The sequence below is a fragment of the Sus scrofa genome, chromosome 14, assembly GCF_054392235.1.
Source record: "Sus scrofa isolate SSC_HxYL_T2T_F1_AM1 chromosome 14, Sscrofa_HxYL_maternal_Yorkshire_Landrace_v2.0, whole genome shotgun sequence".
NCBI classification, from domain to species: domain Eukaryota; kingdom Metazoa; phylum Chordata; class Mammalia; order Artiodactyla; family Suidae; genus Sus; species Sus scrofa.
The window spans coordinates 125,117,798-125,140,811 of NC_139396.1; the positions used below are offsets into that span (position 1 = coordinate 125,117,798).

General features: G+C 38.8%; 1 protein-coding gene and 1 long non-coding RNA gene across 9 annotated transcripts in view; one reads left to right on the top strand and one right to left on the bottom strand.

Annotated features, from left to right (window-relative positions):
* PCGF5 (polycomb group ring finger 5) overlaps nt 1–23,014 on the top strand; it is a 133,079-nt gene that overhangs the window by 84,719 nt on the left and 25,346 nt on the right. For all 8 annotated transcript variants that reach the window (XM_003133143.5, XM_021073246.2, XM_021073245.2 and 5 more), the window contains exons 4-6: nt 6,022–6,077; nt 6,184–6,243; nt 9,099–9,247. In XM_003133143.5, coding sequence (XP_003133191.1) covers nt 6,022–6,077; nt 6,184–6,243; nt 9,099–9,247 — 265 coding nt within the window. The remainder of the gene's footprint in view (nt 1–6,021; nt 6,078–6,183; nt 6,244–9,098; nt 9,248–23,014) is intronic.
* Nucleotides 3,515–23,014, bottom strand: part of LOC146396979 (uncharacterized) — a 166,881-nt gene continuing 147,381 nt past the window's right edge. The window contains exons 2-3 of the long non-coding RNA XR_014826612.1: nt 9,742–9,824; nt 3,515–5,675 (exon numbers count right to left, since the gene is read on the bottom strand). This is a non-coding gene — a long non-coding RNA (uncharacterized LOC146396979). The remainder of the gene's footprint in view (nt 5,676–9,741; nt 9,825–23,014) is intronic.

The following is a 23,014-nucleotide window of genomic DNA, read 5'->3' on the forward strand; positions in this document are numbered from 1 at the left end:
GAGTTCTTAATTTAAATTCAATAAAATGAAATACCTGTGATAGCGTAAATACTTTCCCATTAAATAGAAGCTATTATAAAGTAAATAAAAATGGCTAACTGAATATATTATTAAATATATTTTAATACATATTAAGATATTCTCATTTTTTATTTTTTGTCTTTTAAGGCTGCACCCACAGCATATGGAGGTTCCCAGGCTAAGGGTCTAATTGGAACTGTGGCCACCGGCCTATGCCACAGCCACAGCAGCACCAGATCCGAGCTGCATCTGCAATGTACACCACAGCTCACGGCAACGCCAGATCCTTAACCCACCGAGCAAGGTCAGGGATAGAACCTGCAACCTCATGGCTCTTAGTCAAATTTGTTTCCACCACGCCACTATGGGAACTCCTTTATTTTTTAATTTAAAATTTGTTTTTTGTCTTTAGATATTTTCAAAAGAACATGTAAAATACATTTGTTAATATACGTGCTAGAAAATTTTACATTAGATATTTGACTCTCTTCATATTTCTACTGGACATCACTGATACAGATGGTAGGAGGAGGGTGGAGAACTCTATGAGGAATCATTCATTGGGCAGATATTAAAGGGATGCCCGTTATGTCCAGGCACCATTCTAGGTGCTTGAGGCCCATTTGTGGGCAAAATAAAGATTTTTGTCTTTGAAGAATTAATATTTTTGTAGAGAGAGACAAGAAGCCATCTCACACATAACTTGTATGGTACATTAGGAAGTGAAAAGTGCAAAGGGAGGACAGGAGAAGGTGCTGTCAGGGGTGGGGAAGGACATCAGGAGTGTGAAAGGAGGACAGATGGCAGTTTTAACTAAAATGATGAGGATGGGCGTCATTGAAAAGGTGAGATCTGAGCACAGACTTGCTGTCTCCATGGGAATTAGCCATGCGTAATCTGGGGAATGCGAATGCTTGTTCCAGATCTAGGGAGCAGCCAGTGCAGCAGGCCTCAGTCGAGAGTCAGGAGGGCACCTGCAAATTGTCTGAGGAGCAGCATGGGGGCCGGGGCGGCTGGGCAGTGGGCCAGGAGTTCAGAGATCGTGGGAGTCCTGAGTGTTGTAGGCCACTGTCACGGTGTTCTCTCTTACTCTGAGTGACATGGGGAGCCACTGCAAGGTTTTGGTTAGAGGATTGGCATGGCCTGGCTTAGTTTAAAAGGGTCATTTTGATGACTGTGTTGAGTATACACAGCATGTAGCAAGGCAGGGTGGAAGCAGGGAGCACAGTTAGAAGGTAAGAGATGGGGGCAGTCAAGGGGGCAGGAGGTGGTCGTATCCTGGATACAGTATGAAGGCAGATCCAGCAAGATTTGCTGATGCACGGGAGTTGGGCGTGAGGTCAAGAGTAGAGTGTGACTAAGATTTCTGACCTGAGCAGCTGGAGGATGGAGTTGTGAGCAGAGATAAGGAAGACCAAGGATAGAGAGGTTTGGGGAATGGGTGGGTCAGGAGTTTGGATTTGGACTCCTTGAGTCTGTTAATCATTTCAGAGAAGAGGAAGTTGGCAGGTGAATAGACAAGTCTCTGACTGAGGGGAGAGGTCTGGCCGGAGTTAGGTATCTGGTGGTCTTCAGTGTGGAGATGGTATTTAAAACTGTGAGACCAGATGAGAGCCCTATGGGTGTGAGTGCAGAGGGGAGTGGAGGACCAAGGATTGACTCCTGGAGCAGTCCAGCAATGAGAGATCAGGGAGAGGAGGAGGAGGAACCAGCAAAGGAAGCCGACAAGGCACAGTCAGTGTGGGAGAAGGAAGATGCCAGGGCGTGTGGCTTGGAAGCCATACAGAGAAGAGGGAGGGGTCAGCTGTGTCTGATGTTGAAAGGTGAAGACTGAGGCTTGACAGTTGCATTTAGCAACATGGAGGTCATCAGCCTTGACAAGAGCACTTTCAGTAGAGCTGTGAGGATTGTTTTGGGAGGGAAAGGCAGGAAGAAGAATTAGAAACAGTGAGTATAAACACTCTTTCAAGTTTTGCCACAAATGGGAGCAAAGCATGGGGTGGTAGCTATTTGTGGGCATACAGTCAAGATGGTTTCTGTGTTTTTTTTTGGTCCTCTTTGCCATTTCTTGGGCCACTCCCACGGCATATGGAGGTTCCCAGGCTAGGGGTCTAATCGGAGCTGTAGCCACCGGCCTACGCCAGAGCCACAGCAACACGGGATCCAAGCTGCATCTGTGACCTACACCACAGCTCATGGCAACGCCGGATCCTTAACCCACTGAGCAAGGCCAGGGATCGAACCTGCAACCTCATGGTTCCTGGTCGGATTTGCTAACCACTGAGCCACGACGGGAACCCCTCTGTTTTGTTTTGATACGGGAGAAATAATGCTGTGTTTGGAGGGGATGATCCAGGAGAGCGCAAAAAGTTAATCCTAGGGGGGTTGGGGGCGGGGACGGTGCGGAAGCAGTTGTCCCTGGGTGGGCGAGAGGGAATGGAACCTCATAGTGGAAGAGAAGAGATTGGCTTCATATAGAAGCTTCGACAGGCTATCTGCAGCAGCAGGTAGGAGGGCAGAGTAAACAGGTGTGCAGATGCCATAGGCAAGCATGGTGGTCAGAGTGTGTGGAAGTATGTGTCTCACTGCGTGGGACTGTCAGCCAAGAGTAAGGATGGAAAAGGGGTTGTAGGGGCTTGAGGAGAGAAAAAAGCATGTTGTCCAGGAAGGTAAGAGGACGAATGGATTGGGCAAGTGTGGCACAATTCCTGGCGACCTTAAAGGCACACCTGGGTGGTAGTTACGAATTCAAAGAGGTGTGGTTGTGTTTTTTTTTTCCAGCCCACAGGTACAAGCTCAAGATAATGGAGAGGTGGATCTAACTAGTGTTACCAGATAACCTTGAGCAAGTGAGGGAGGGACAGGGGAGGCAAGTGTCTGCAAGCCTTAATGACTGACGGGAGTAAATCCTAAACTGGATGAGGAGGGCGGAGAGCACCTCTCACTGGCGATAGATGATGTCTAACAGGGACAGAAATGAAACTACTCGATCCCTGATCTGTTTGTACATAGTAAGAGGAAATTCTTTTAGACAATTTGGGAATGTAGAAAGTGAAGAAAAAGAAGCAATTGCTAACTCCAGGGAACAAAACGTTGAGTGAGGGTATATCTATAATCAGCGTACACTATGAATATTTCTAAATCATAATCATGTAAAAACACTGATTATTTAAAAGATGGCATCAAGTCTGTTGGGAAGATGAGAGTTTGGAAAACATATGTTGGAAGGACAGGGGCGTAGTAAGAGTGTGATGTCAGAGAGCTCGACCTTCATCTTCCTTAGGAGGAGGTGGGAAACAGCTAGACAGAAAAATATGGCTTTGTTTTTAATCTATTATATATATAGAAATATGGAAGTAAATACTAGAAGAAACAGGTTTGATTTAAGAGCACTGAATCCTAACTACTAGACCCCCAGGGACAGGGTGGATTTGAAAATGGTTGCCCCTGGGATTGTAAGAATTAGAAACAGGGAGAGTGGGGCATGAGAATGTTTTATTTTATTTTTTATTTATTTATTTATTTATTTATTTTGTCTTTTTGCCTTTTTCAGGGCCACTCCCGCGGTATATGGAGGTTCCCAGGCAAGGGGTCTAATTGGAGCTGTAGCTCCTGGCCACAGCCACAGCCACAGCCACACGGGATCCGAGCTGTGCCTGCGACCTACACCACAGCTCACAGCAACATTGGATCCTTAACCCACTGAGCAAGGCCAGGGATTGAACCCACAACCTCATGGTTCCTAGTCAGATTTCGTTAACCACCGAGCCATGACAGGAACTCCCGAGAATGTTGTATTTTAACGTAATGCTTGATTTGTAAATTATTTACATGGATTACATTGATAAAACAAGAAGAGAAATAATGCTTCTTTCAAATACTGCTACTCTTAAATAGTCTAGGAAAACTGTGAATGCATTAGTATGTAAGTCCTGAAGAACAAGATAAGGTTGGTTTGGTTGGAGAGGAGGAAAAGGAAAGGAGTATCTGAGCTGGGATGGAAAGCTTGAGGGAGAACACAGTTTGGAAAAGGCAAGGCGTTCTCAGCAGTAATTGAATAAGCCAGTTGGCTAGAGAAGAGTGACAGGCGAGTAGTACCAGTTACAGCTGGTAGGGTGGGCTCAAGTTGTATAAACACTCCAAGGCAGGTGGTGGGAAGAAATGAGCAGGCAGATAATGATCAAATTACTGCTTAAGGAAGATTCCTTATGAGCATGTCAAGGTGAAGGAAAGTATCTCTGTGCTGCTCCTCTGAATGGTGATTGAGAGAATGGAAGCGGGGGGTGGGGAGGGAAGCCTGGGTGGGAGAGGCATTGAGCAGGAGCTGTCTGGGGCTTGGCACGGGAAGGCGAGTGTGAAGCAAGAGAGAGACAGAGGTAGGTTAAGAATGTTTGCATTTTGAGCCTGTTTGGGAGTGATGTGGTATCATTTCTAAATTTAATTTTTAAAACTAACGGAGGTGCTCAGTTTTTTGTTGAAGGAGACTAGATGAGTCTTGACAGAGAGCGGTCAACATCTGTTGGAAATCCTGACCTTGAGCTCAGCAGAGAGATGGGGTGTGTGCGTTAGGGGTGTAGGTTATCTGTCTGTATATAGATTTTGAAGCCAGACAAGTGGATGAGATCCTCAAGGAAGGCAACCTGTAGAAAAAGGCCAGAGTTCAGAGAGCAGAGCAAAGAGGAATACGCAGATGGAGAGGCGGTTGGAAAAAGAAAGTTATTTAGGGACAGAAAGTCAATAGAGAAAAAGAAAACCAGGAGAGGAAATTTTCAAGGAGGCAGTGTCAGGCAGCACTGACAGACTGCTGCAGAGCAAGGTAGGAGAAAAATGACATGAAAAAGTCATTTTAAAATTTAAAATTTTAATTCTAAAAAATTTTAAAAATCTGTTCAGTTTGGAAGATATGGATAATTTGGGGAGTTCAGTCAAGTAAAAGAAGCAGAAATAGTGTCAGTTATGCTTTCAAATTGAAAGAAAATGTTGAGAAACTGCTAACAGTTGAAAAGACAGTAGGTTAAGCCAAGGTATGGGGGATTTTTCAGATGTGAGAAAAGTATACGTATTTTTAGTCAGAGAAGGTAATGCAGCTGAGCAGGGTGAAGGAGATAAGAGAAAAGGGTATTATAAGAGCAAGGCATGAGACCAAGAAATGAAAGCCATGAAAGGGAAGGGTTACACTCAGATGCAGCAGGAAAAGAAAGCAAGAAAAATGTTAAGGTAAATATTTACAGTTTTTTAATCTAGCAAGATAGAACAAATGGTTTAAATTTCTTGGAAGAGAGGAATGGAGGTTATTCCCAGCATAGGAAAGAGCCAGAGTTTGTGGTGGAGATTTTGAAAGTGGCTGTATCAGCTGTTGCTGCATAGTAAACCATACCCCTAAATTTCATGCTTAAAACAATAATAAAAGCATTTATCATTCCTCACAACTCTGTGTGGTTCACAGACTGGGTGGTTCTTCTGGTCTTGGCTCGGCTTACTCAGGTGATTGCAGTCAGCAGCTGGTCAGGCCCCAGCCCTGCTGACATGGGCCGGGTTCTGTCCTGTTGGGTTGGGCTGTCCGTGAACTAGTCTGAGATGGCCTTAGCTCCGCAGCTTGGCTCTCCTGGACACAGTGTCTCCTCCTCTGGACTTGTTCTCACGGTGGCAGGATTCTAAGGACAGCACGGCAAACAAAGCATGTGTTGAGCCCCATGAGGCTCAGGCTCAGAACGAGCAGTGTCACTTGTGTTATATTCTCTCCACCTAAGGACTCCACTCCTTAATCAAGGCAGCAATTTCAAAGTCCTGTAGAGAGAGCTGGGGACAAGCCTGTAATCTGGTCCACCCCTGGACAGACTGGAGGCTGCTGTGTCCACCTGCAGTGGAGTTGAGTGTGGTACTTGCTGACTGTGTATGTTCTGAATTTTATAAAGTGTGTGGGATACAGATCTTAAACTGTTTACATATTGGATTTTGTGTCTTCATTGTTAGCATATTGTCTTTTTTCCTCTCTGAAAGGTTGGATAACACGTTAGAGGAAATTATATTTAAGTTGGTCCCTGGACTACGAGAACGTAAGTTGCTCTTTGGGTTCTTGCAGATTTTTGTGTTTTGTATAATCACCATTTCTACTAAAGATTTCACAATTGTTTCCATTTATACCTTTTTCTTTTAAATTAGAAGAACTTGAGCGTGAATCTGAATTTTGGAAGAAGAATAAGCCTCAAGAAAATGGAGAAGGTGACTTTTTTTTTTTTTTAAACTTCTGTATCTAATAGAACTCTCTCAAGCTGGTCACTGCTTGGTAGCTGTGGTGAACTAACCACTGTCTTAAAGCTCAAATTTCTCCTATTTGATGTTCACATGTCTCTTTATTTACATTCTGAGCCTCTGATTATGAACCTTTTATGTAAATCACAAGATTTTATATAAATGCGTCTAAGTCTGAAGTCAGTCCAGTTGAAGGTAATTGGAAATAGAGGAAATTGGACTTTGGGGAGAGAAAAAGGAGATAAAACAGAAAACTGGTCACTTTTCATAGCAGTATTTGCTGGAGAGCTAAGGGAAACTGAAGTAAGAACTAGTCCCATCCTGCAACAGTGAGGAGTTTGCTGTTTTGTGTATTATATTTTGTATGTTAAATAGGAGAGGGAACTGGGATATAGCTTGACAGCCAGGATGTTGCTATGCTCTGATAATCTAGAGTGAACTTTTCATAGGTGGATCTTGGATGATACAATTTATACATTCTGAGATTTGAAAAATATTTCTAGGCCCTCGTGGGAATTTTCCCTGTCACCTATGCTAAGTGTCCAAATTTCCCTTTCGCATCCCAGGAGCCTTAGCAGTCAGTAATTTTTAATAATAATTTAGGTCACAGACGTGGCTTGGTTCCCAAGTTGCTGTGGCTGCAGCGTAGGCCAGCAGCTGCAGCTCTGATTCGACCCCTAGCCCGGGAACTTCTATATGCTGTGGGTACAGCTCCAAAATAATAATCATAACAATAGTAATAGTAATAATTTAAACAAAATGGCAGACAATACTGGGCAGAGAAAAGGCTTTTAGTATCCCTTCCCATTGTTATTTAATATGAGATTTGTTTCAAGATGGCCTGATGACCATTGAAATCTTTGAAGGATGGATGTGTATTTTTATAGGCTCACTTGTGAGCTCAGTCTTTAGCCCTGGATTTCCCATAAGATCCTAGGATTATCATTATGTATCATTAAAATGGCTTTGTCTTTTCATGTGTAATGTGGGGATCAGAGTTTTACTAGTTCTACTTATCTGTGCAGGGCTGGCCTCCTATAGCAGGGGAGGTTGAGAATAATTTTGAATGACTGGAATAAGATAGCAGAGGATTATTTTTGATCTATGACATCAAAATAGGCAAAAAAAAAAAAAAAAAAAACAAGCCTGGAAAAAAAAATGACTTAAGTAAAGGGTTGTTTTACCCAAGTATAAATTGCAGTTTAGACAGTAGTGCTATAGTAAAAATAGAGGTAAAATTGACTGAATGTTCCAGTTTCTGATACCTTTTCCAGAAACCAGGAGTCCAGGGATTGGTATCAGAAACTGTGTGGTCAGGTTAGTCCTGACTTTTTGTGTCATACAGAGTAACTAGTAAAGGATTACAACCTACTGTGTGTTTATCTTCCTTTTCTCATATTTCTCCCTTTCTAAAGTATTTTATCATTTTTGGTCTTTAGTTTGGGTGGAGAATTTGGACTTTTTCTTGGAGCTTGAGTTTGATTCATAAGAGGTAGCTCCTGTCTATGTGGGTTCCATATAAAAAGGCAAAATAAAGAACCCCCTTGCTCTGTATGATACACCCTGTAATGCTTTAGCTACAGCCATCAAAGGGGAGGTAACTGGCCTCTTACCCCCCTCGCTGGGCTTTTCTGTACTCTGATGCTTGGATGGCTAGTTCTTTCAAGTTTTCAGCTTAGAGACATTTTATCTGGAAATCTTCCCTGAATCTCTGCTTCAGCCCAGAGTTTGTGTTCATTACTTCTGATGCGCATGCCACCTGTTCTGTTTTACTTCTTCCATCAAAGCCCCTATCGACTTCGCCATCTGTCTCTTTCCTTTCCTTGCCCATATCTCCTTCTATACCCTGACACGATCAGGATGAGGACGGTAACACTCCAGTTTCAATATTGTTCCCTCAGGCTTAGCACAATGCATGTTTAACAAAGTAAGCTATTCAATAAATGAGCCAGAAACTATAGTTGCATTACATTTAGGCTGCTGGACTCTCAGAGGTTAAATACTTTTGTTTATGATATAAAATATGCTATTCAGATTTCTTTGATAGCATTTTAATATGTTATATGGCTATGCATGTGGTAAAAAAGTTAATTCATTCTACTCATTATTTCATTAGCCAATTTTATATCTAATAATTTAATATTCTGAGAACTTAACGTTTTAGTTTTAAAAAGTACTTGGTTTTAAGTTTGAATATGTATATAGAATTTGGAAGTATTTTTTTCTATCCTGTCAGTTTTTAAGTGGTCTAATCACTAATGGCAGTCATTTTTGTGACCAAAATAAAGCTAGTCCTAAATCTTTCTTTTTTTCTTTTTTCTTTTCTTTTTTTTTTTAAGGGCCTCACAGGCAGCATATGGAAGTTCTCAGGCTACAGGTCGAATTGGAGCTGCAGCTGCCAGCCTACACCACAGCTACAGCAATACCACATCCGAGCTGTGTCTGCACCTACACCATAGATCATGACAACACTGGTTCCTAACCCACTGAGCGAGGCTGGGATCAAACCCCCATCCTCATGGATATGAGTCCAGTTTGTTACCACTAAGTCATGATGGAAAATCCCTGAATCTTTCATTTGGATATTGCAGTGAGCCTAGAAGTCATAAGATGTGGTAATAAGTCACTCATGGTTTTTTAAAAAAATTTCCACTGTTGAATTGGTTGAAACATTTTAAATGTACTAAAATTTACAGTTATTCTTCATCAGAAAGTTAGGAAATGTTTTAAAAAGTTGATTTTTGTTTTCATGATTAGTATGTTGTTGCCTAACTATAAAGTCAACTTCAAGTTATATCTAACTTAGGTTTATTTAAATTATACAGATGATACTTCAAAAGTTGACAAACCTAAAGTAGATGAAGAAGGTGATGAAAATCAAGATGATAAAGACTATCACAGAAGTGACCCACAGATTGCTATATGTCTAGATTGTTTAAGAAATAATGGACAATCGGGGGACAATGTAGTAAAGGTGAGTGGACAAATACGGTTGTTTTTTTCATAAGCAATGTATAGTAAACATTTGATAATTTGTTGATGATTTTTCCTTATGTTTCAGAATGTTTGTTTTCAAAGTTTTTTTATCAACATAAACAAATAGAATGTCATTCTCTACACAGTCCCTTACCTGCCAATAGCCAAGTAGTTGCTTCCTTCAGGCTTCTGATTGCTAACCCTTACTACTGAAACGTCCTGGGTCAATGCCACCACCTAGTGGCCAATGCAGAGAATCACTCCTGTATTTGTGTTTCTACCACCTCCTTTTATACTTTTGTTGGGAGTTCATATACACTGTTTTTCCTTTTTTTAAGCATGGTCACCAACATAGACTCATTTCATGTCATGTCCTTTGCTTTATCCTCTTCTAATTTTCTCTTTTATTTCCTTATCTGTAACTCAAAAGCTATGTCATGGCTAATATATCTTGTAATTAGTTTTGAAGTAAAATTGAATGTCGTAAAGTACCTGCGAACTTTTCCTTTACTTCCTCTGTGTGATCTGTAGGCCAGTGGGTTGAATTTTTTCCTGATACATTTAATGACATGTTCCTGTTAGGAAGTTGAAAACAGATAATTATTTTTTTAACTCGAAGTTTCCCAGCATTTTGCAAAAAGAAATATGTATTAGTATAGTGATTCACTGAATATTTATCCACTATGTGGATATTAGTTATTGAAGATGTAAATAAGGTTTTTTTCACTCAGTGATCTTTGTTTAGGTCTCACACATACAGACAGACTGTTACAATACAATAAGATAATTGATTTAATTAAGAGAGGTTGGTTGGACAAGGCATTGCAATAGACTATAGCAATCTTCAGAGAAGTGGCCACTTCACCTATTTATCCTTCCAGGCTTTTCTTGGTTTATTTTGTGCTCTGGTGCAAAACCCTTTCCTTTTTGTAAGTCTTTTCATCAGAGTTTTCAATAACCTTGCATTTCTTTCTTATCCCCAGTCATTTCTGTAATCCTCTTTTTGGGAGGTTCTTCTTAATAGAGATTATGATCATCTTTTAGCTAATACATGAGTTGTTTTGTAGTGAAAATTAAGTCAGCAGAAAGGTGGAATATCTTTTCATAAATGAATGTGAAATCTACTTCTCTGTAGGATTTCTAGTTTGAAAGTTATAAAGCACTGAATTGTTGCAATTCACCTGAAAAATTAACTGTCCCCTACTTTGATACTCTATTTGGCATCTTTGACACTTCGCCATTCCAGTTGACCTTTTATCTGTTCATCTTTATAGACTTTTCTTCATCCTTGTGCCTTCAGTCTTAAAACAACTTTTATAGTTTACATGACTCATCCTGTGCTACCCTGATTCCCACCTTTCTCTCTGGCCATTCCTATACTGTCTCCACTTCTACCTGTGTTTTGCTTGATCTTTGTGAAGATAGCCTAACACCTTGTCCTTTACTTGGTTATCTTTTCTCTGTATTCATCCTAGGAGGTCACTTCTATTTTTTGTGGCTTCAACTATGCAAAGAACTTTTAAATCCCCTTTTCCAAGTCAGCCGTCTCTCCCACATGGAAGTATTGTATCTCTAACAACTGCTAGTATCCCAACTGGGAGTTTCACTAATACCTCAAATGTAACATGTTTAAAGACAAATTCACTGTATAAATACTGTACTTTTACCAAGCTTTACTCCAAACATGAATTTTCATTTATCACTACCACCTTTCCACCAATCATAGGAGTTCAAAATCTCAGTTGTTTTTGACCCTTTACCCTTTTCCTTCAACTAGTCATAAGTCCTGCAAAAGTTCCCTCACTCTGCTGCTTCTCACTTTATATCTAGATGTTAAAAAGTAGTCTCAAGTGTTTCTTGTATCCTTAATTCTTTTATTATCTAGGGCTAAGGCTGCAGCCTGAGTGTGTGCAAGGCAGAAGATGAGAGCCAGAGTCATGGCCAATATCAGGGTCAAATAGTAAATATTTTAGCTCCTGGGCCACATGGGCTTTGTTGCAACAACTGAACTTACTCTGTGAAAGCAGCCATAGACTATAGGGAACAAACTGGCCCAGTTGTGTTCCAGTAAAACTTTACGTAGGAAAATAGATGGCCAGCAAGATTTAGCTTGAAGGCCTTAGCCATAGTTTACCATCTTCTGGCCTGTAGAATCAACTCCTAACTCCTTGTGTTAGCGTTCAAGCCTTTCCCTAACCCCAATCTTGATGAGTTTATCTCCCATTATTCCCTCAGTGAATCCTCCTCTCATAATACTTTATTATTGTCATTTATTTGTGAGTACCATATTATGAGTACCATATATATTGGCACCCATATCTGACAAAAAATTATCCAGAATATATAAAGGCTTGTATTAAGAATATTTTAAACCTTTTTTCAAAATATACAAATAGATCAAAGCGCAGTATGAAAAAATCAAACAGCCCAGTCAAAAAATGGGCAGAAGATCTCAATAGGCATTTCTCTAAAGAAGACGTACAGCTGTAATTATGAGAGAAATGCAAATCAAAACTACAGAGAGGTAATCTCTCACACCAGTCAGAATGGCCATCATCAGAAAGTCTACAAACAATGAATGCTGGAGAGGGTGTGAAAAATCAGAACCCTCCCACACTGTAAGTGGGAATGTAAATTGGTGCAGCCATTATGGAAAACAGTATGGAAGTTCCTCAGAAAACTAAAAATAGAACTAACATATGATTTAGCAGTCCCACTCATGGGCATATATCCAGAGAAAACCTTAATTCGAAAAGGTACAGGTACCCCAGTGTTCATGGCAGCACTGTTTACAATAGTCAAGACACGTAAGCAACCTAATACCTATCCACAGTTGAGTGGATAAAGAAGATGTGGTATATTTATACAGTGGGATATTACTCGGTCATAAAAAAGAATGAAATAATGCCATTGGCAGCAACATGGGTGGACCTAGAGATTATCATACTAAGTGAAGTAAGCCAGACAAAAGGCAAATATTATATGATATCTCTTATGTGGACTCTTAAAGAAAGTATACAAATGAATTCATACGTAAAACAGAAATAGACCCGCAGACACAGAAAACAAACTTAAGGTTACCTAAGGGGAGTAGGGGGGTGGGGTAGATTAGAAGATTGGAATTAATATATACACACTACTAAAATAGATAACCAACAAGGTTCTATGGTACAGCACAGGGAACTGTATTCAATATTTTGTATAACCTATAAGGGAAAAGAATCTGAAAAAAATATGTATATATATCTCTAAGTCACTTTGCTCTATACCTGAAACTAATATACAACATTGTAAATGAACTATACTTCAATTTTTTTAAAAAAAGAATATTTAAAACCCTTTAAAACTTCAAATGGTTCTTCTTTTTTGGCATTTTCTTCCCTCTTCTTACCACTGTCCTAGACTTCTGTCAAGATCCAGGAGACCTCTATTCTTTGTGGTATTTTTTCCATCCTAGTAAACCCCTTCTCTGAAATTCTCTAAGAGTTGCATTTATCACTCAGTTAGGGCTTAGTTTGTTATTTATTAAATCAACATTTATTATGTTCCCAAAGGTACTAGGCACTCATACTGTCTTTTATTATTATTGCTATTATTTGGTATGTATCTTGTCTTTGAAACTGGGTTGTATAGCACTAAAGACAGAGAAATTATGCCTGTGTTCCTTTATAACTTTCTCAACCATTTCATTCCTCTGTAGTAGGATGAGATTCTCAGATGTGGTGTACAGTGGCTGCATGTATAGTTTATATAGTAAACCTAATGCAATTCAAAAGTCAAAGTCAAGAGCAAAAAGGCAATGAAAATAGTAGAGTAAGGACCTCCAAAAATTTGCTTCTCCATAAAAGCAATGGAAAAAAACTGTAAAAAACTTTCACAATCAACCAAAAAGCTTAAAAGGAAAAACTGGAGAATGAGATGCCTATAGATATCAAAATATATAGGGGCTTTGAAAAGCTTAAAAATATTCCTGGGAATCTAGAAAGCCAAGCACATACATAGTATACTAGGAGGCCCTAAACTCTCACCTTTGTCTGACCCTTAAGGAGCTGCACAATTGGGAAGTGAAGACTAAGATGGAGCTATCAGCAACCTGGTTGAGTTGAGTGTTGAAGGCGTGGCTCCAAACTCATACAGAGTCCCTCAGCAAAGACCAGGAGGCTTATTGGTTTCAAGTGTGTAGGGAAATCTCTGTTCAGTCGTTAGCAGACCACTAGGCAGAAACTTAGTGGCCACATACTATAAAGAATGCTATAAAGAATGCAAGCTTTACAAAATGAGTTTAGGAAAGAAATGAGAAATGAGAAAAACCCCTAACAACAGTCCTGATGGGCACACAGAAATTTGATTTCTAGGGTTGCCACATTATTTAAAGTGTCCAGTTTTCAACAAACAATTCTGAGGAAACAAAACAGTATGCCCCATATACAGGGAAATAAGCAGTCAACAGAAAATGTCTGTGAAGATGCCTGGACATTGGACTTGACGAAATACAGATTTTTAAAAAAAATCATTCATTTAAAATATATGCAAAGAACTAAAAGAAATCATATCTAAATATCTGAATGAAAGTACAAGAATAGGAGTTCCCATTGTGCCTCAGTGGGTTAAGAACCTGACATAGTCTCTGTGAGGATGTGGGTTCAATCCTTGGCCTCACTCAGTAGGTTGAGGATCTGGTGTGATAAACTCAAAGAAATTCATAATAAGACTCATTACAGTCAAAGACAGAGGATCTTAACGGCAACGATAAAGAAGTGACTCATCACTTAAAAGGGAGATGGTCAGTAAGATTAGCAGCTGATTTCTCATCAGAAGCTAAGGGGCCAGAAGGCAGTAGGATAATATATGCAAAGCTTTAAAAAAAAAAAAAGAAGAAGAAGAAAATCCAACCTGTCAACCAAGAATTCTATGTCCATTAAAAATCTATATCCTTCAAAAAGGAAAGGGAAATTAATTTTTATCTGAGAGTATTAATTTTAAGAAACTGTCACTACCAGACCTTCTCTGCAAATAATGAAGGGCATCCTTCAGGCTTAAATGAAAGGACTCTAGACAATAATTCACATCTACATTAATAAATAAAGGGCACTAGTAAAGGTAACTAAACAGGTAAATATAAAACACAAAATTAAGGTATGTTTTGTTTGTAAACTTTTTTTCTCCTATCTGGTTTAAAAGATGACTGCATAGAGCAGTAACCTTAAATTTGTCTTAATGGGCACACAAGTATAAAGATATAGTTTGTAACAACAGCATGGGGGAGGGTGGGGAACAGAGCTACATAAAAGCAAATTTTTATATGCTATCGAAATTAAGATAGTATTATTCCAAAGTAGACATTATAAATTTAGATGTTAATTGTAATCCTCAGGGAAATCACATTTTAAAGAGTAACTTAAAAATATGCAGTAAAAGAAATGACAAGGCAATTAAAGAGATAGTTTCTAGTATATAATTTTAATACAAAATAAAGCAGTAATTGAGAAATAGAGGAACAAAAAGGTCTAAGACATAATAGAAAACAATTTTTTAAAAGGCAGATATAAATCCTGCACTACTAGTTTACCTTAAATGGAATTGGACTAAACTTTCAGTTAAAGGCAGAGGTTAGCAGACTGGACTAAGAATATATGATATAACCATATGTTGTCTGCAAGAGACATACTTTAGATTGAGAGACACGAAAAAGCTGAAAGTAGGATATTGGAAAAGATACCATGTGAACAGTAACTGAAAGAGCAGAAATGTGGCTATAGTAATGTCAGACAAAACAGACTTTCAGACAAAAATTATTAGAAGCAAAGAAGCACACTTTATAATGATGAAAGTGTTAATCCATCAAAGAAATATAGCAGTTTTAAATATAAATACACCTAAGAACACAGTCCCAAAATCTGTGAATCAAAAAATGACAGAATTAAAGGGAGAAAAAGACAGTTTAACAGTAATACCACTTTCAATAATGGACTTCAGTACTGTACTTTCAATAATGGATAGAACAACGAGATAAAAAGGTCAATAATGAAATCGAAGATTTGAATAGCACCAGAATTAGCTAGGCCTAGCAGACTGCTCTATCCAACAATAGCACCAGAACTAGCTAGACCTAGCAGAATGCTCTATCCAACAACAGCAGGATGTACATTCTTCTCAAGTGCATGTGGAACATTCTTCAGGATAGACCTTATGTTAGACTGCAAAAGAAGCTTCAATAAATTTAAAAGGATTGATATACAGAGTGTATTCTCCAGCTACAGTGGAATAAGATTAGAAATCAGTAACAGGAGGAAATTTGGCAAAATTCACAAATGTGTGGGAATTAAGCTATACGTTCCTAAATAAGCAATGTGTCAAAGAAGAAATCACAAGGGAAATTAGAAAACACTTTGAGATGAATGAAAATGAAAATGAAAGCACAGCATGCCCAAACTTATGGAATGTGGCAAAAGCAGTGTTTAGAGGGAAATTTATGCCTATGAACACCTACATTAAAACAGGAAAAAGACTTCAAATTAATGACCTACTCTTCTATCTAAAGAAAATAGAAGAAGGAAGATCAAACTAAAAGGAAGCAGAAGAAAGCAATAAAGAATTGATTGGGAAAAAAATGAAAGAATAGAAAAGCAACAAAATTATCGACACCAAAAATTTGTTCTTTGAGATGTTCAAGAAAGAAAATCGGCAAGACTTTTGCTAGACAGACTAAGAGAAAGAGGAGACTCAGCTTATTAAAGTCAGGAATGAAATAAGGGAAATTACCAGCAACCTTACAGAAATAGAAAGGATTTTAATGGAATGCTATGAACAGTAGTAGGCCAACAAATTAGATAATGTAGATGAAACAGAAAATTCCTACAAAGACACAAACTGCAAAAACTGACTTAAGAAGAAATATAAAAATATTAAGACCTATAACAAGCGAAGAGATGAAATTAGTAATTTAAAGAGAAAAAAATGTTGGAGTTCCCTGTGGCCTAGCACATTAAGGATCCATCATGGTCACGACTGTGGCACGGGTTCCATCCCTGGCCTAGGAATTTCTGCATGCCGCAAATGTGGCCAAAAAAAAAAAAGTTTCCATAAAGAAAAGCCCAAATGTTTAAATGGGAATTAACATCAGTCTGTCATAAACTCTTCCAAGAGAGAGAAGAGGAAGTAATACTTTCCAGCTCATTCAGTGAGGCCGGTATTAACCCTGATACCAATGAAAGAATGTCTGTGCATCAAAAGACACAATCAGTATTGTGAAAAGGCAACATACAAAATGGGAGAGAATATTTTCAAATCATAACTTTAGGGGTTAATATCCGAATTATATAAAGAACTCTAAAGCTCAACAACAAAAATAATCCAAATAAGAATTGGGCAAAGGGGTTAAATAGACATTTCTCCAAGGATGATATGCAAATGGCCAATGGGCAATGGAAAAGTGCTCAGTCAACATCTCTAATCCTCAGAGAAATGAAAATCAAAACCACAGTAATGTTTCACCTCACATCCTTTAGGATGGCTACTATCAAAAACAAAACAGAAAATAGCAAGTGTTAGTGAGGACATAAGAGGCATGGGAACCTTTATGCACTGCTGGTGTCATTGTAAATGATACACCCTCTATGGAAAACAGTGGGGTGTGGGGTTCTTCAAAAATTAGAAGCAGCATTGCCTTGGAGTTCCCTGGTGGCTTAAGGTTAAGGACCTGGCATTGTCCTGGCTGTGGCACAGGTTCAATCTCTGGCCTGGGAATTTCTGCATGCCATGGTGCGACCAAACAAAAACAGTGTCACCTTATGATCCATCATTCTCATTTCTGGGTATATATCTAAAAGAATTGAAAGTAAAGTCTGGACACCCACGTTCATAGCTGCACTATTTATAGTAGCCAAGAGGTAGAACATTCCAAATGTCTGTTAGCAAATAACAAAATTGGTGTATACAGTGGAATATTATTTAGCCTTTTAAAGGAAGGAAATCCAGTCGTAGCCTACAACATGGATGAACTTGAGGGCATTATGCTAAGTGAAGTAAGAGAATCACGAAAAGACAGACAGTATGTCTGTAGTATCTAATCTAATACGTAGAAACAGGGAGTAGAAGGGTGATTACCAGGGCTTGGGGGAGGGAGGAAAAGGAGTTGTAGGTGTAGAGTTTCAATTTGTCATAATGAAAAAAAATTCTGACGATCTATTTTAAAGCAGTGTCAGTATACACAATACTGCTGAACTCTACACTTGAAAACAGTTAAGATGGTAAGTTTTGTGTTACGTGTTGTTTTTTCGCCACAATAAAAATTGCAAAAAAAAAAGTTTGGAAAAAAGGAAAATTATGACTAATTTTCTTCATGAATGTAAATGCAAAAAATCCTCAACGAAATACTGAATCTAACAACATATGAAAGGATTGTACATCATGACCAAGGTTGGTTCATTGGATCATATGCTGTATTAATAGAATAAGGGGTGATCATCTTGATAGGTGAAGAGAAAATATTTGGTAAAATTCAGTATTCTGGAGTTCCCATCATGGGTCAGTGGGTTAAGAACTAGTATCCATGAGGCTGCAGGTTAGATCCCTGGCCTCACTCAGTGGCTTAAGGATCCATTGTTGCTATGAGCTGAGGCATAGATCACAGATGCAGCTTGGATCTGCTATGGCTGTGGCTGTGGCTGTGGTGTAGGCTGGCAGCTGCAGCTCCGAGTCCACCCTTCCACTCCTAGCCTGCGAACTTCTATATGCCACAAGTACAGCACCTCCCCCCCCCCAAAAAAAAATCCAGTGTTCTTTCTTAGTAAAAACATTCAGCAAAGTAAGACTAGAAGGGAACTGCCTCATGCTGAAAACAAGCATCTACCAAAAACCCACAGCTGTCATCATAGTTAATATTGAAATACTGAAAGCTTTTTCCTTAAAATCAGAAATAAGAGTGTCTGCTCTCACTACTTTTATTCGGCATTGTACTGCAGGCTATGGCTAGACCATTTAGACAAGAAAAAGAAAATTAACATTATCCAGACTGGAAAAGAAGTAAAACTGTCTCTATTTGCAGATGGTATGGTCTTGTGTATATATATATATATATATATATATATAAAACCCTTAGGGATCCACAGAAAAACTACTTTAGTTCATAAAGAAGTTTAGCAATGTTGAAGGATATAAGAATTAAGAATAAATGTGGAATGAACAATCCAAAAATGAAGTTAGGAAAGTAATTCCATTTTACAATAGCATCAAAAAGAATAAAATAGGGATATGTTTAACCAAAAAAAGTAAAAGATTTGTATATTGAAAACTATAAAACATTGAAAGAGCACAGGCCTGCTTGCCCTTTGGAGGGGCTACACTTCCGCAGAGCAGCACCAAACAGCACCAGCCCCCGAGAAAAGGCCTGCAGCCTAGAAAAGCTAGAACAAGCTTAGCCAGGCTGTGAATAGATCGGCCTAATTCTCGGACGGTTTTTCGGAGTCGGGTTGCCCTGGGGAGGAGCCACTTCGGTTTCCAACGGCCCTGCTACCCGCCCAAGCCCCCAGGGGATGCTCTAGTGGACGAGCTGCATAGGACTGCCAGCTCCAGGCAGGACCCCCTGCAGCCCAGAAAAGCTGCAACAAGCTCAGCCAGACTGTGAAAAGATCCGCCTACATTCTCAGGCTGCCCTTCTGAGTTGGGCTGCCCTAGGGAAGAGCCTCTTAGGTTCTCAGTGCCCCAGATAGCTGCTCCAGCCCCCAGGGGGTGATGCACCCCTAAAGAGCAGCTGCCCAACACCGCCAACCCCCTGCAAGAACCCCACAGCCTAAAAACACCAGAGCAAGCTCTGCATGACCAAGTGAAATCTGCTACCATCGTGGTGTGGACCTCTCAGTCCTGTCTGCCCTCAGGAAGTCCTCCTTTGCTTCAAAGAAACACTGTTAGCCCCATCAACACTCCAGAAAAGCCACACTGCCTCAAAAAAGATTGACCAACAACGCCAGCGCTCAGGAAATATTCCACGGCAGTGACAAGGCAAACACTGCCCGATCACGGAGAGTACAACTCCCTCAGGAGAAAGAAAACAACAAGCAAGATGAAGAAGCTGAGAAACCACCCCCAGTCAAACCAACAGGAGAACTCACCTAAAACAGTCAACAATGAAACAAATCTCGACAGTCTGACAGACCTGGAGTTCAAAAGAGAAATAGTGAAAATACTGAAGGAATTAAAAGAAGATATGAACAGTAATGCAGATACCCTCAGAAAGGAGCTAGAAAATATAAGGAGGAGCCAAGAAAAACTAGAACATTCATTTGCAGAGATGCAAACTGAACTAGGGGCAGTAAAAAACCAGAATGAATAATGCAGAAGAACGAATCAGTGATATGGAAGATAGAATAATGGAAATCACTCAATCTGGTCAACAGACAGAAAACCGAATCAAAAAACTGGAAAGCAATATAAGAGACCTATGGGATAATATAAAGCGGGCCAATCTACGCATAATAGGAATTCCAGAAGGAGTAGAAAAGATAAGGGAATGGAAAATATATTTGAAGAAATTATCGCTGGAAACTTCCCAAATCTAAAGGATACTGGATTCAAGATACAAGAAGCACAGAGGGCCCCAAAGAAACTGAACCCAAACAGACCCACACCAAGACACATCATAATAAAAATGGCAAAAGTTAGTGATAAAGAGAGGATCCTAAAGGCAGCAAGAGAAAAGCAGAATGTTACCTACAAGGGAACCCCCATAAGAATATCAGCTGATTTCTCTACAGAAACACTACAGCCAGGAGGGAATGGCAAGAGATATTTAAAGTGCTAAAAGGAAAAAATATGCAACCTAGGATACTCTATCCAGCAAGAATATCAATTAAAATAGAAGAGGAAATAAAAATTTTTCCCAACAAACAAAAACTTAAAGAATACAGCAACACAAAACCCAGGTTAAAGGAAATATTGAAAGGGCTTCTCTAAACCAAAAAGAAAGGAAGGAAAGGGAAGAAAAAAGAAAAGAAAAAAAAAAAAAGAAGAAGAACAAGAGGAAGAACTAGGACTGAGGAAACTGCAATCAGAGAGCAGTCACTCAAATAAGCCAGCATACAGATTTAATCATGAACATGCTTCAAACAAAATAAAATTAAAAAGAAAAAAATAAAAAAGAGTCATCAAAACCATAAAATGTGGGCAAGGGATGTCAGGAGGTAAATAACCCTTTTTGTTTATATGTATGTCTCTCTTCTTAATTTTAATATAGTAATGAAGTGTTTGAACTTACAGGACCATCAGGCTAAAACACACATTTATGGGAAGGGGTTAGCATACTTAAAAAACAGGGCAATCACAAGCCAAAACCAAATATTGCATTTGCAAAAAATGAAAAAAAAAAAACCACTCAAGCAGATAATAACAGGAGACCATCCAACCAAAAAAAAAAAAAAAAAAAAAGGAGAACCATAGAATCAACTGGAACACGAGGTTCAAATGGCAATAAATAATCATCTATCAATTATCACCTTAAATGTCAATGGACTGAATGCCCCAATCAAAAGACACAGAGTGGCTGAGTGGATAAAAAGGCAAAAACCTTCAATATGCTGCCTACAAGAAACTCACCTTAGGACAAAAGATACATATAGATTGAAAGTGAAAGGGTGGGGAAAAATATTTCACGCCAATAGACATGACAGAAAAGCAGGAGTCGCAACGCTCATATCAGACAAAATAGACTTTAAAACAAAAGGCATAAAGAAAGACAAAGAAGGACACTATTTAATGATTAAGGGATCCATCCAAGGAGAGGATGTTACTATTGTCAACATATATGCCCCAAATACAGGAGCACCCAGATACATACAACAAATATTAACAGACATAAAGGGAGATATTGATGAGAATACAATCATAGTAGGAGACCTAAATACCCCCCTCACATCAATGGACAGATCCTCTAGACAGAAAACCAATAAAGCAACAGAGATCCTAAAGGAAACAATAGAAAAGTTAGACTTCATTGATATCTTCAGGACACTACATCCAAAAAAAGCAGAATACACATTCTTCTCAAATGCTCATGGAACATTCTCAAGAATCGACCACATATTGGGACACAAAGCGAATCTCAATAAATTTAGGAGCGTAGAAATTATCTCAAGTATCTTCTCTGACCACAATGCCATGAAATTAGAAATCAACCATGGGAAAAGCAAAGAGAAAAAACCTACTCCATGGAGACTAAACAACATGCTACTAAAAAACCAATGGGTCAATGAGGAAATCAAGAAGGAAATTAAAAACTACCTTGAAACAAATGATAATGAAGACACAACCTCTCAAAATCTATGGGATGCTGCGAAAGCAGTGATCAGAGGGAAATTTATAGCAATCCAGGCCTTTCTCAAAAAAGAAGAAAGATCCCAAATTGACAACTTAACCCTCCACCTAAACGAATTAGAAAAAGAAGAACAAAAAAGTCCGAAAGTCAGCAGAAGGAAGGAAATTATAAAGATCAAAGAAGAAATCAATAAAATAGAGACTCAAAAAACAATAGAGAAAATTAATAAAACCAAAAAAAAAAAAAACATTGAAAGAAATTAAGAAGTTGTCAGTAAATGCGCTGGAACCCCATGTTTATGCATTAGAATGTTCACTTAATAGTGTTAAAATGGGCAGTGCTACCCGAATTGCTCTTCAGATTCATTGAATATTCTAACCCAAATTCTAAGAGCCTTTTATGACAGTTCCTAAAAGTCTTATAGAAATCCAAGGACCTGGAATAGTCAAAAACTTCTGAAAAACAAAAAATTTGGAGGACTCAACATCCCAGTTTCAAAACTTGCCTCAGAGCTCTGATAATCAAGACAGTGAATCTGGCATAAGTGTCAGAGAGTCAGAAATAAATACATATATCTCTGATGAGTTTATTTTTTAATTTTTTTTCACACTTTAAAAAATTTTTATTGAAGTACAGTTGCTTTATAATGTTGGGCCAATTTCTACTGTACAGCAGAGTGACATGGTTATAATATATATTATACATATATATTCTTTTTTATACTCTTTTCCATTATGGTGTATTACAGGATATTTTTTTCTTTTTTTTTAATTACTCAATGAATTTATTACATTTATAGTTGTACAGTGATCATCACGATCCAATTTTATAGGATATCCATCCCACGCCTCCAGCGCATCCCCCCATCCCCCACACTGTTTCCTTTGGAAACCATAAGTTTTTTTTCAAAGTCTGTGAGTCAGTATCTGTTCTGCCAAGAAGTTCATTGTATCCTTTTTTCAGATTCCACATGCAGTGAAAGCATTTGATTTTGGTGTCTCTTTGTATGACTGACTTCACTTAGCATGATAATTTCTAGGTCCATCCATGTTGCTGAAAATGTTGTTATTTTGTTCCTTTTAATGGCTGAGTAATATTCCATTGTGTATATGTACCACATCTTCTTGATCCACTCCTCTGTTCATGGGCATTTAGGTTGTTTCTATGTTTTGTATTGCAAATAGTGCTGCAATGAACATTGGAGTACATGTGTCTTTTTGAGTCATGGTTTTCTCTGGATAGATGCCCAGGAGTGGGAATGCTGGATCAAATGGTAGTTCTATTTTTAGTTTTCTGAGGAATCTCCATACTATTTTCCACAGTGGTTACACCAATTTACAATCCCACCAACAGTGCAGGAGGGTTCCTTTTTCTCCACACCCCCTCCAGCATTTGTTGTTTGTGGACTTATTCATGATGGCCATTCTGACTCATGTGAGGTGGTATCTTGTGGTAGTT